The 13,913-nt window shown below is 37.4% G+C and overlaps 1 protein-coding gene across 1 annotated transcript in view; it reads right to left on the bottom strand.

The window, feature by feature from the left end:
* LOC135222641 (katanin p60 ATPase-containing subunit A-like 2) overlaps nt 1-13,913 on the bottom strand; it is a 59,600-nt gene that overhangs the window by 32,179 nt on the left and 13,508 nt on the right. Inside the window, 1 exon segment of the mRNA XM_064260771.1 lies at nt 788-858. Coding sequence (XP_064116841.1) covers nt 788-858 — 71 coding nt within the window.

Below are 13,913 nucleotides of genomic sequence, written 5' to 3'. Positions count from 1 at the left end.
TATTTACCTCTGCCCAATCATATACTTTGTTAAGGTCTCTTTGTAGAGCGTTCCTATCTTCATCACAAGTAATTTCTCTACTTATTCTTGTGTCATCTGCGAAACTACTCACTACCGAATCCTTAACATTATTGTCTATGTCTTCAATCATAATAACAAACAGTATTGCAGCTAACAGAGGCTTCAGGCATTTGGCCTCCAGTATTTAAGTCCTTCCGGAGTAAAGGACGAATTCTATGCATTCACGACCTTATAATTCCCTGTTTTGAAATAAAAAATAAATCCATAAAGAAACATACATTGAGTTTTGTTGATTCAAGCATTGCATTAGGTACATGTTAGTTAGTCAGCCGCGGTGAATCACTGCAAGGGAGGAATCTGACATAATGTCTTCGTCCTACAAAACTTGGTGAAATCAGGTTTGATGTATTTTCATTGACACACCATCTTACTGTCCTTATGTACTAAGGCTGAGGTAATATAACTAAAACCTCCTCCATTTAAGACTCGCTGAGCTATCGGATGGTTGAACTTCTCTACGGCCACGCCCTCCAAACGTGGTTTTGGATTGGATGCGTGTGAGCGTGTATATGTGCATGTATGTTTAAGTGAGCTTGTGTATGTTCAAGTGAGCATGTGTATGTTTACGTGAGTGTGTGTGTATGTTTATGTGAGTATATGTTTATGTTAGTGTGTGTATGTGAACTGTGTGAGATTGTGTATATATATGTTTGTGTGAATCTGTATGCGTGTATGTTTGCGTATCTTAGAGTTTAAATATACTTACCCTTCTTGTTCTAAATAGTGATGGACCAGGATAATTAGACTCTTCCTTCGCACTTCTGACCTCTTTTCAGCCTGGAAGAAAAGAAATTTATTTATCAAAGTATTTAAGATTATCATCACAAATACGTAAGGGATAAAATTAAGCTTTTCTTGATTTCAGAGGACAGTATTGAAAGCCAAAACTTGTCGTACTTTTACGGAAATTTCTCATTCAGTTACTTTATATATATATATATATATATATATATATATATATATATATATATATATATATATACATATATATATATATATTGGCAGTAACCTCTAAACTTCTCCGTTTCCACGCACAGAGAGTTCATTGGGTTTATTAATATATGATATATATGTATATATATATATATATATATATATATATATATATATATATATATATATATATATATATATATATATATATATATATATATATATATATATAATATATGTATGATAAATAAAATATACACATATATATATAGATGTATTTACATATATAAATTTGTATATAAGTGTATGTGTATTATAGATATATATATATATATTATATATATATATATATATATATATATATGTATCTAGCTACGCAGTTTCTAGAACTAGGGCCACATTAGTAAATCTGTGATCCCCGACTATTAATGTGTCAGCTAATGACACGTACTTATGTGATGAACATTTCCTCCTTGACTTGTGCCACACTAATTACACATTAGTTTTTCTTGTGAGTTTAATGATATGGAATAGTGAGAGTTTAAAAGAGAGTCTGTGGAACAACGAAGGGAATCTACCTCGATCACTGTGAAGTGAATGTGAACTTTGCAGGTCACGTTTCTATAAATACTCACAAACTATACTCGGTTTTTTCCATCTGTCCATCCGCCAGTGGTGTTTTCGCATGGTAACACTGCGTCCCAGGCTTTAAATAGTTACGCTATGTGTAAGTTTTAGGTAAATAAAAGGATATCTGGGTGTACATTTGCAACTGAAAAGTGTTTTAATAATTTACTGTATGCGAATTACACCGTTAATATTCGAAATAGGATATTATTTAAAGCCCGGGACGCAGTGTTACCACGCGCAAACACCACAGCCAGATGGACAGATGGAAAAAAAACAAAGTATTGTTTACCGCATCACTCGCAGATACCATTGTGGGTCTGTCTGCTGATGGATTAAGCCATGTAGGTAAAAATGTCTAGCTACAAGTATACGCAGTGTTTTAATGAATATTAATTTGCTCCAATTCTACGTGTTCCTCCGTCAACCTGCTCCCTACCCAAACCCAACATGAATAAGTAACCGTTAAGTATATCTGATGAACAGCTCTCCTATGGCTGGCCCGAAAGATTAGATATTTTTTACGTGGCTAGGAACCAATTGGTCACCTAGCAACGGGACATGCAGCTTATTGTGGGATCCGAACCACATTACATCGAGAAATGAATTTCAAATCACCAGAAACAAATTCCCCTGATTCCACGTTGGCAAAGCGGTGAATCGAACTCGGGACTACCGAATGGGTAGGCGAGCACGTAAACCACTCGTCCAACGAGGAACTACATGAATAAGTAATATTCGGTTAACGAAGTGGTAGTTATCTGTCGTTATTTATTCTGACCTGTGTTCCTGAAAAGAATAAATTACCACTAGTACTACTACAATAACTACGGCTCCATTGAACATAGAAGCTCATGGTGTGCACACAACTTATGCCGTTTAATACGCCTCTTATATTATATTTCCAATTTTGAATCCTACATACAATTCCGACGCTATTTATGAGATCGTTCATCATTTCCAGAATTACGGGGAATTTCTCTACCTGGCCTTGCTGTCTCATTTATTCATTACCCTTTTAAAAGGAGCGAAAGGATACGAAGAGTAAAAAGGTTCCTTGCAAATATTTGAACGCATGAAGAAGAGTTACAGTTACCGACAGTTCCTGCGAAATTGCTCCTCCACCCACATATATGACGCCGCAAGTCATAATTCGCCCGAAGATACGATCGTCTTCTCCCCCCTAAAGCCAAGTTACTTTTGCAAAGCTCCGTTCCAGGAGGTCTAGGAACACAAAGAGAAACCGACTTATCATGAATTACTTGGCCGAATGGTTGGAAGACACGCACGGACGAAAATCTTTCTTTGTGTGTGGTTTCAGTATCGTAATATCATTTTCTCTCTCTTTCTCTCTCTCTCTCTCTCTCTCTCTCTCTCTCTCTCACACACACACATACTACTGGACAGATTTAAAGAATATCTATTACTCAGAAAAAAAAATCCGGATTTAAGTAAGTTTCTTGGAAGGTAGGCAGTGAATTCATGCCCATTTAATAAAAATAAATCATAGAACTTACAAAGATGCTTGAAAATGAAAAAGAATAAGTAAAAAATAATGTGGTGCAAAGAGCTATAAGTAACAATCAATTATAATTTCCATCAAAATAAAGCTATCATACTCTGAAGAAACTGAACGGGAATGAGTTGTGTCATTACAGAGAGTGAGATGGTTTTGACGTGTTATGAGAAGCAGTCAGTCAACTTGCAGGAAGAAAACCATCGGGAAGACTCAGAAAATCAAGGAAAATGCACTTACAAAAACCGAAACCAGAGGGAATTGGACTTTTAACTGCACAAGACGGGAGAAAGTCAACAGAACTCATTTTAGACCTGACCCCGCAAAGGGAAAATCTGACCTACAAACGGTGGCGATGATGATAAAAATTGACCTTCACCTCCCCAAGCTGGAATTGGTGGTGATTTGTAGAGTTTGGAGGCAATTGTCCAATTCCAGAGAAGTCTCCGTTCTCACAGATTCTGCAGTGGAGTCAAAACTAACCTTTATCAGTTCACTCTCACTCTCATTTTAACCCTATCTTATAGTCTATCATCTGATTGTGATTTAACAGCATTATGTTACCAAACACTGTAGGTTGTCATCAAATGTTCATGATTCTCCAGCATGACATATACAACCGTGTACTCTCAAGTTTCGTAGGGGTAAAACTGTCTGAAACCTTCTTTCCCATAACGCGTCACCTCGAATGAAAACAAGAATTCTATTCATCACACGAAGCACAAAATCCAGTCATAATGACGTGATTCCTTCCCGTCTAAAAGACAGGGAAGAAGCTCCCCTCCGTCTAATAGACAGGCAACAGTCTCCCAACAGTCCGCACTGCGACAGGGAAGGCATTCCTCTACAGCAGGATGCCTACAGGAACGACAGACACATCTTAGAGCAGAAAGTGTCATAGACAGCAGTTTACAAGGACTAGTCAGGGTCTCCGCGCCGAGGAGCGACCGAGCGAAAGAAGCAATTAGCCGCACATTTTATAAAGATTGTTATTGAGTTAATATTAGGAACATCCTGATAAGGTCGACATGCAATTCAAAGGCAATAATGCTCTTCCAAAGTCATTCATTTACTTGCTAAGCTCCCTTTTAGCTTTCTCCTTTTATATATATATATAATATATAATATATAGATGTATGTCTGTGTCTGTGTGTACACACACACATTTATATGTATTGTGTATATATGTGTGCGTGTCTACTTGCAGAAGACCATTATAACATGATTACAATCTTTGGCCTAAATAGGCACAATCGAAATTTCGTTTCAATAAGCTACACACACACACACACACACACACACACACACACACACACACACACACACACACACACATATATATATATATATATATATATATATATTATATATATATGTGTGTGTGTGTGTGTGTGTGTGTGTGTGTGTGTATGTATGTATGTGTGGTGTCTAAAAATAGCTTTTACAGCCATTCCGTGATATGGTCCCCAGACATTTCTATTCACATGGAGTCCACCCTTCAGCACCCGAGCTCATAATTACACCGCGAAGAGAATTTATGCATTTAATTACGAGTAACAGACGTCTGAATAACAATAAATATTGCGTCTTCAGACAAATTCGAGAGATATGTGTCTTGATGCGAAATTACAGCTACGTTTAGCTGTCTTGTGTTGATTAATTTTACCTTGTCTTTGACTTTTGTTTTGGTTATCATAGGTACGACAGTGACCTTTCTGATGCAATAATCTAATAAATAAAATAATCATTCAACAATGATAATAATAATAATCAAGTTACTGAATAATAAAATAAATGCTTCTTTAATTATGTTGCTCGAGCACTTTAATGTAAAAGTTAAAATATAAAATGACAAAACTGGGAATTATTTTGACCCTAATATAACTAATTAATACGTTTGAGAGTATTATTATTATTTTAATAATAATAATAATAATAATAATAATATAATAATATAATAATAATTAATAATAATAATAATAATAATAGCACGACTTAAAAAGGAGAAACGCATCCACAGTTATGTAAGAGTACAAATATAGTGAGCAGTCCATCTTAAGGAAACGACCACATTGCCTGATTCACCGCTGCCTCTCTTAACGACCGTTCCTTATTGTTTTGTAAACAACCTCCCCTGTTCGGTGTTTTTCCATTTTTGCTTTGTTATTATTTTCGCATCACCCGCTGCAGATTGAAAAGAGGAATCGTAACAGATTCTCGAAAGCTCTCTGTTCAGCTGTAATTTTAAATACATTCGTAGTCATACATAACTGTTGATTTGTTTTACCAATAATGATAATGTTGTGTGTTGTGTAAGCTGCGCATATCGAAGCTCTGCTGTTTCACTGATGCATTGTGGGTTGTTGTGATCCCGCCTGGAGAGGGGCGGGATTTAGGGGAAAGGGGGAGGGGGCGAAAAAGCCACGCTTGGACGACTTCCGTTAAGCCAACAGTATGTATCATTCATTCCTCATCTCGAACCACCACTATTTACAAATAATATCTGAAAGCTTCGCCATTTTCACACTAATAATAATGATACGTCCTTTTCCAGAGTTCTACTATCATTTCATTTTAATATACCTCCGTTCATATTCTCTTTCTTCCATGCTACCCTTCACCCTCTCCTAACTACTGGTCCGTAGTGCAACTGCCAGGTTTTCCTCCTATTAAACCTTTCAAAACCTTTCACTGTCAATTGACGTTTCAGTAAGCTGAATGACCCCATAGGTCTCAACGCTTGGCTTTCGCCCTAAACTCTATATTCTATTCTATTCTACCATTAGAAGTGATATGCGTGTTACACAAAATAATAAGCGTGAATCATTCTTGATGACCACCAGACCTATACCAACCGTGGAAATTCAGCCTGAGAGATCATACTATGAATCATAAATCAGCGTGACTACTGCCTCCTCTTTATTGTTGAATCGTGGAGATGATTCACAAGCAGCCTGTTTCATGACTCTTGGCTTTAAATGTCAGACATCAAAGGTGATCACGATTAGAATCGGATCACAAAGAATTTGTTTTTGTGGCGAATTACCAAAGGTGAGACGTTGGGTCTGTTTTGTCGAAATCGTCCTGTTAATTATGTCGACGTTGGTGGTCTTCTGATGATATGTCGTAAAAGTGTAAACATAAGGTCGATTTGTCAAGTATATAGTTCTAGAGCTCTAGGGGTTTGTTTGAGAATTTATTAAAAATGCGATAGTTTTCTAGATGGACTTGAACGATGTATTGTAGCCGAAACCTTATTTTTGGGGTCGATTTCTGCAGTATAATCTTCAGACTTGGGTGGTCTGTATGACACATTAAATGTACGATGGGCATTTTTAAGGTGAACTCAAGAAGAGTTATCCTAATCTTGACCTTCGCAATGTTTTTAAAAACACATAGTCACCACAGGATAACACTTTGTTTGTGAGACCAATTGCTCCATCTTTGCGGATAATCCGGTTATCCGGATTTTGTGCTTCTTCCAAGGAACATACTTTGAAGTGCAGAGGCATCCAAGTGAACACATAATGGAGCCAAGTGAAAACACATTACTTTCATGAAAGATAAGTGCAAATTACGATGGGTTTTACATCAACTGACAGTCGTCATCACTGGGCTGGTGAAAAGTTGGCCGTGTATGGTTAATTGCCTCTAATTTTGAACAATCATCAGTGCATGTACGTAAAAATGAATTTAAGCACACAAAATAAAACCGCTGGGATCAGTAGGCCTATGAAGTGAGTAGATATCAGACATAAAACATCACAATCCTATATACAGTGACCAATTACCATTTATTTGGTAAAGGTATTCCTTATGACATTATCTTTTATTCCTCCGGTATGGCTTGAACTGGGTCGCTGGAGTGAGACAACGTTGTACCTGCTGCATGCAAAAACACTAACCCAATTCGAAGCATCGCCAGAGGAATAAAAGAACACCAACACCAACCTCTTGCTTCTTCCAGTGCCCTAGATATTCCTGCGGGACTCCTTGTGGAAGAGGAAGGGAAGGAAGAACTGCGATGGATGGCTGTGGAGTACAAGCATTGATGGTCAAGTTAATCTTTAGAGAGTGGAAGAGAATAAACCTAGCCAGATGTAACCTAACCTAACCGGATGTAACTGAATCTAATTTAACGTAATCATAGGTAACCTAACATAACCCATCTCAGCCGGATGTAACCAGACCTAAACTAACCTAACCTCGCCAGATGTAACTTAGCCAGAGGTACCCTAACCTAATCTAACTTAGCCAGATGTAACTTAACCTAATCTAACCTAGCCAGAGGTAACCTAATCTAACCTAATCAGAGGTAACCTAACCTAACAACCAATCCTAGCCAAATGTAACCTGACCAAAACTAACATAACCTAGCCAGAGGTACCCTAACCTAACCTAATTTAGTCAGATGTGGCATATGTAATCTAACCTAACTTGGCCAGATGTGACGTATCCTAACCTAACCTAACCTAGCCAGAGGTAACCTAACCTAACCTAACCTATCAAGATGTAACTTAACCTAACCTAACCTAACCTAACACCGACTTTTAGTCTTACTTCACCTCCAGTGACGTCACCCTTGCATACTCTAGAGAATGTGGATTCAGCGTTTTTCACTGAATGATCACAATGGAACCTTTTTCATAACTGAGCCACGGTGTCGAATCTGAGTATACGTAGATATTGATATATAATAAGCAGTATGAATAGGCAAACATACATATGCAAGAAAGTGCATGACTGACATATATACATACATACATACATACATACATACATACATACATACATACAGATACAATCACGCAGACATACACACACATATATATGAATTAAAATCACAACAAACATTGTAAGCTCTATTTATCACAGTACGTATTGAATTAAGTTTATACATCTTTGGTGAAAAACTGAGGTAATTTAATCCCAAGCCAGTAAATTACTTTAATTACCTCAGTTTTTCACCAAAGTTGTATAAAGTTAATTCAATACGTACAATGATAAATAGAGCTTACGATGTTTGTTGTGATTTTAATTGATTTCATCAAGACATGGTCTTCCTCCTGAATATATATATATATATATATATATATATATATATATATATATATTTATATATATATATATATATATATATATATATATATATCTATATATATATATATATATATATATATATATATCTTTAGTGATTACGTTTATATATTATCTTTCTATCTTATATATATATATATATATATATATATATATATATATATATATATATATATATATATGTATATATATATAGTCGTAAGGAATTTAAAGAAGACATTTCAGGCATTTGCATGGTTTATTGCTAAACGTTTCAGGGCCTATCCTCATATCAAAGCTGTAAAAAATACATAGAAATACATTAAGTCATCATAAAATACTCGGACAACACTAACATGCTAAAAACAAATACATAACACTAGGCCTCGAACCGTTAGCAATAAACCATGCAAATGCCTGAAATGTCTTCCTCAAGTTCTTTATGGCTATATTTTGGCTGTGTTGATTGCCACCGTCCATCCATCTGCAAATATATATATATATATATATATATATATTATATATATATATATATATATATATATATATATATACATGTATATATATATATATATATATATATATATATATATATATATATATATATATACTCACTTAATCATTTTAATTACAGAATTGATAAAGACGCCTGTTATATCTAGCCTGTTTGTCGCAGTATAATTGTGGGGTCTTCAATTAGTGTCTAAATTCCTCATAAAGCGCCCACTGCACAAGACTTTTCCTTTAAAAACCACCTTTCTAAATAGTTCCCTTTTAACCATAACTTGAACCTAAAAACCCAGGTAGTCGCACAGTTGGGTCTAAAGATAATTAGCTAATCGAGGGGAGATGAACTAATTAAGACGACAACGAGACTGTAGATGCAATTAAAGATCCTGGCGTTCGTCCCCTCAGTCCTATAAAGCTTCCCTAAGAAGAAGGGGACATGCTGTTTCTGTTCCAGGGGTTGGATTCAATAATACTTGAGGGAGTCTGAATGGCTTTGCTATTTTGTGTGTTAATTATGTTGTTGTTAGCATGACCTGGAAATATTTTGTTGTTATTACTAGTATGATTATTATTACTACCTGATGTGAGTATACAACCAAACAGAATAAAAAAGAAGTTATTTAGCATTTTCCTGAAATATTGCTTCCCCCTCTACAGCAAAAGAATGGTCCATAGTACAAATAAACAAATGCATAAAAAGTATAAATAAATAAGAAAACATGCAAAACTAAGTAGATCGTTCCACATTTAAACTGGTGCTTTAATTTCCCATCAATGGCCACGACTGCTACTGGGTAACGAGTAACGACGTCACGACCAGCGATAATTACAGCAGCGAGGAGGTTGGTTACCTCAGCACTATGACTTACACGATCCCCGCCATCAGAATAATCGATCGACCCTCACCATGGACAAGGTGTTGCGGGTAGGCAAGAGGCATGGGGGCTGGAAGGTGTAATGATGGGATGGTGTATGGGGGGCGGGAACCTGGGGGAATGGGGTGGAAGAGGCGGAGGTGCTGGGTAGTACAATCGCATGAAGAAGCACAGACAAGGAGGGCCCGTGAGCCAGTCGAATGCATGGGTGAAGGGAGATGGGAGCAGATGCATGAGGTGCTGTGACTTGGGTTGCAGAATGAGGGGAAAGGGGTGGGTGGGGGAAAGGTTGATAAATGAGGGAGAGAGGGGAGGGAATCAAAGGGAAGAATGGGTGAGGGGAAAGTGGAAGGCAGGTAGCGTGACAACCCTCCTCCCCCCTCCCCCTCGCCTTGAACCAACGCGTGGGTGAGTCCATGGGCTCAACGTTATGCTGTCTGAACTCAGTTCCTCACTCTTTGGACTTCACCTTCCCCCACCCCCTCCCTTTCCCCTCACTCCTCAGGTGAGGGGAAGACGAGTGATAAACTGTTATATGTTTCACAGATCATAGGGACAAGTTCAGTATATTTTAGTTTTACCCGACAACTGAGCTGATTAACAGCTCTCTTAGGGCTGGCCCTAAGGATTAGATTTTTTGTACGTGGCTAGGAACCTATTGGTTTTTTAACAACGGGACCTACAGCTTATTGTGGGATCCGAACCACCTTATATCGAGAAATGAATTTCTAATCACCAGGAATAAATTCCTCTGATTCCACCCTGGGCAGCCGCGGGAAGCAAACTCGGGCTACCAGATTGATAGTCGAGTACGGAAACCACTTGTCCAGTGAGGAACTGATCATAGGGACAAAATTAATTGAAAATCACCTAAGGTCATATCCATTAATGGGTAGGCGATTAATTGATCGGTCACTAAGCTTTATATCATAACAAGCTTCGTCAATAAACGGATATATTCACTTATTATCATTATTCTTATTCAGATGAACCCTATTCATATGTGAGAAGCCCATAGGGCCCATTAACTTGATATTCAAGCCTCCACAGAATACGGTGTTCATTGGAAAGGAATAACAGGAGGTAAAAAGAAATACAGTAAGAAGAAATCCCTTAGTGAAAAAGAAAAAAATGACAAATTAATAAACTAATAGATTGTGTATCTATTTGCTTATTGTTTGTTTGTTTTGTTGGTATGGTGTTTTTACGTTGCATGGAACCAGTGGTTGTTGAATAACCACTGGTTCCATGCAACGCAAAAATACCTCACAAACAACAAACAATAAACAAAAAGATACACAATTTAAGTCAATTATTAAAATGTAAGGAGAATTAGGCAAATAATGCATTGAATCTTCTCTTGAACTTTTGAAGTTCTAATTCCACGAGAACTTAACAATTGAAAAGTGTTTTTCAGATTTTTTCCTTTTTACAGTGCGCTTGAAAACAGGTACAAAAATCAATAAAGGTCGAATGAAACACGATGCACCGGATCTTAATATAATAATAATAATAATAATAATAATAATAATAATAATCCTTATTTGGAATCGGAAATCCGTCCTACTTCTAATCCCTTTCGATCGTGACAATCCGACCAATCTGATGATTCCCTAAAAATTAATAACGAGAGAAGGGAATTAATACCTCCCCAATTACCTTAAATCACCACGATTCGGCGGACGACCGTCGCTCGCGAGGTAATTTCTGTCCGAAGGACGGCGACTGTCCGGGTTACCGATCGACCCGTCTTAATGGAATTGCACAGAGGATCGATTGCGTCATTGTCCTCTTCGTCTGCTTCCGGTGGATCGTGATGTTTGAACGACTAGTTTTATTTTCTAAGTATTCAGCCTTTTTTTGGTGGGGTTGGATTTGTATTTCAAATATTCGACAATTTATTTTCTTTGTCTTCTTTTCACGGGAAGATTTTTCAAGATTTTTTCTTGTTCTTTTCTACAATTGCACCCGTAGGGCGTAGCGTCGTCAGTGCACCTCACGCTGTGCACTGTAGGCATTACTTGAGGCTCTTTGCAGCGTCCCTTCTTCTAGCTGCCACCCTTTCCATTGTTTTTACTTTACCTCCATTCATATACTTTCTTCCATCTTACTTTCCACCCTCTTCAAACAATGTTTCATAGCGCAACTGAGAGGTTTTCCTCCTGTTACACCTTCCAAACCTTTTACTGTCAATTTCCATTTCAGCGCTGAATGACCTCATAGGTCACAGCCCGCTTGGTCCTCGCAAAGTTTATATTTTTTCTGTCTCTCTGTCTACAATTCTGCCGCAGTATAATCTCGACTTTCAAGTATGTAGAAAGCTTCTTCTCCCTATTCATTAAGCATTCAGTCAAAAAAGGCTTCGCATTTCGTGTTTCCAGCTACTTAACCAGAAGATTTGGTCCCGGGCTTTCAAGTATTCAAAACAAACACCGTCTATGATCATAAAAAGCTATTCCTTCTGGTTCTCGTAAGCGGGAGATGTTGCGTGACCTTGCGTGCATCGCGTTGTTTACGCATCTGTGGTCCTCGGTAATTATCAGTTCATGGGGGTCGTTTTTTCGCGGAGAGAGAAAGAGAGAGAGAGGGAGAGCATGTTAATATAGTTGTTTCCTCCAGAAATATCAATATACCTTACAGTTTTTGTATTGTATCTCCTGTATGTGTGTGTGTATGTGTTTGAGAGAGAGAGAGAGTGAAAATGTCAATATAGTCAAGTTTGCTTTCGGAAGGATCAGTATAGCTTACAGTTTCTGTGTTGTATATTCTATGTGACAAAGATAGAGAGAGAGAGAGAGAGAGAATGTCAATATAGCTGAGGTTGCTTCGGAAGTATCAATATAGCTTACAATTTTTGTTAGTCAGAAGACATTATCCAAGGTTTACTACCTATTAAGTGGTCTGAATGATACAGATGGTTTATTACCCCTCAGAAAAAACATACACACATTAAAGTTCAAACAATTTCTCCTATCAAATTAATCTGAATTAATGTAGCTTACAACTGATCGATTATAATTACGTTATATTGACAAGCCTGAGTTATACTTCAGGGCAAATGATGTTTTAATCATACATATTTTCTCTTCGAGGAAGACGCTCTCTAGAAGGTGTTGATCTTCCAGATCTCTCAGTTCCATGTCGTTCTACGCTTTGTATGCAACCCACCACAGTCGACTAACTGCCAGATACACAAAGACCCGCGGAAGACATCAAAGGCACCAAGGGATTAAACGGAACGAATCCTCAACATTATCTACATGTTTCCCTGATAAAATCCTTCGATGGGATTTTTTGGACTGAGACGAAGGAAGTGCCCATTTGACCCATGAATTCGAATCTGGATTATTACTACTGCCTTTCCTGGCCCGGATCGAATCCCGGAAGGGAGCAGACTTGTTATTTATTACATTCCTAAAATGAGAGATCTTGTGTTTTCAGTAGAAACTTATTCGATATAATCAAAGGAATTTCCCCCCGTATGGGGTAGTGCAGTCAGTGCACCTTATGCGGTGCACTGTAGACATTACTTAAGGTTCTTTGCAGCGAGCCTTCGCTCCTTTTACCGTACCTCCGTTCATATTCTCTATCTTCCATCTTGACTTTCCACCCTCTCCTAACAACTGATTCATAGTGCAACTGCGAGGTTTTTCCTCCCAGTTACATAGGTCCCAATGCTAAGCCTTTGGCCTAAATTCTATACTCACCTCAACTCAACTGAAAGGAATCCTGGGGCCAAGACTATTGGTGTGTGGATGTTGTCAACCAATTATATATATAATTCACATTGATTTTCTTTAGTTACGTTACATTTGGCAATCAATCATTTGTCTCATAATATTACTTGGGTTTTGTCTAGGGCTTTTGGTAAGACTTGATAATAAACAAGTAGACAATGAGATGCTAAAACAAATAAAAGAAAGAAGAAATTAGAACATTCTTTGTATAGAAGCAGAAGATCATTAATATTAATATAAATCGTCGAAAGTCTTGTTTTCCTGTTAGGTAGTTCGGTGACTATAATCACATCGGATTTCAATTAAACTATTGTTTGTTTTAATCAAGAAAGCCACGTATCGTCTAACTTCCCTATGCCGTAGTTATCAAAGCGTATCTCTCTCTCTCTCTCTCTCTCTCTCTCTCTCTCTCTCTCTCTCTCTCTCTCTCTCTCTCATAACATACCCACTTAGAAAATAAAAGACAAAGCTATAAGCTATATTGATACTTTTGAAACAAAATCAACTGTATTGACATCTCTCTCTCTCTCTCTCTCTCTCGTCCTCTCTTCTCTCTCT

This window comes from Macrobrachium nipponense, chromosome 8 (genome assembly GCF_015104395.2).
Source record: "Macrobrachium nipponense isolate FS-2020 chromosome 8, ASM1510439v2, whole genome shotgun sequence".
Classification (NCBI taxonomy): domain Eukaryota; kingdom Metazoa; phylum Arthropoda; class Malacostraca; order Decapoda; family Palaemonidae; genus Macrobrachium; species Macrobrachium nipponense.
This window is presented reverse-complemented; position numbering and strand designations above follow the sequence as displayed.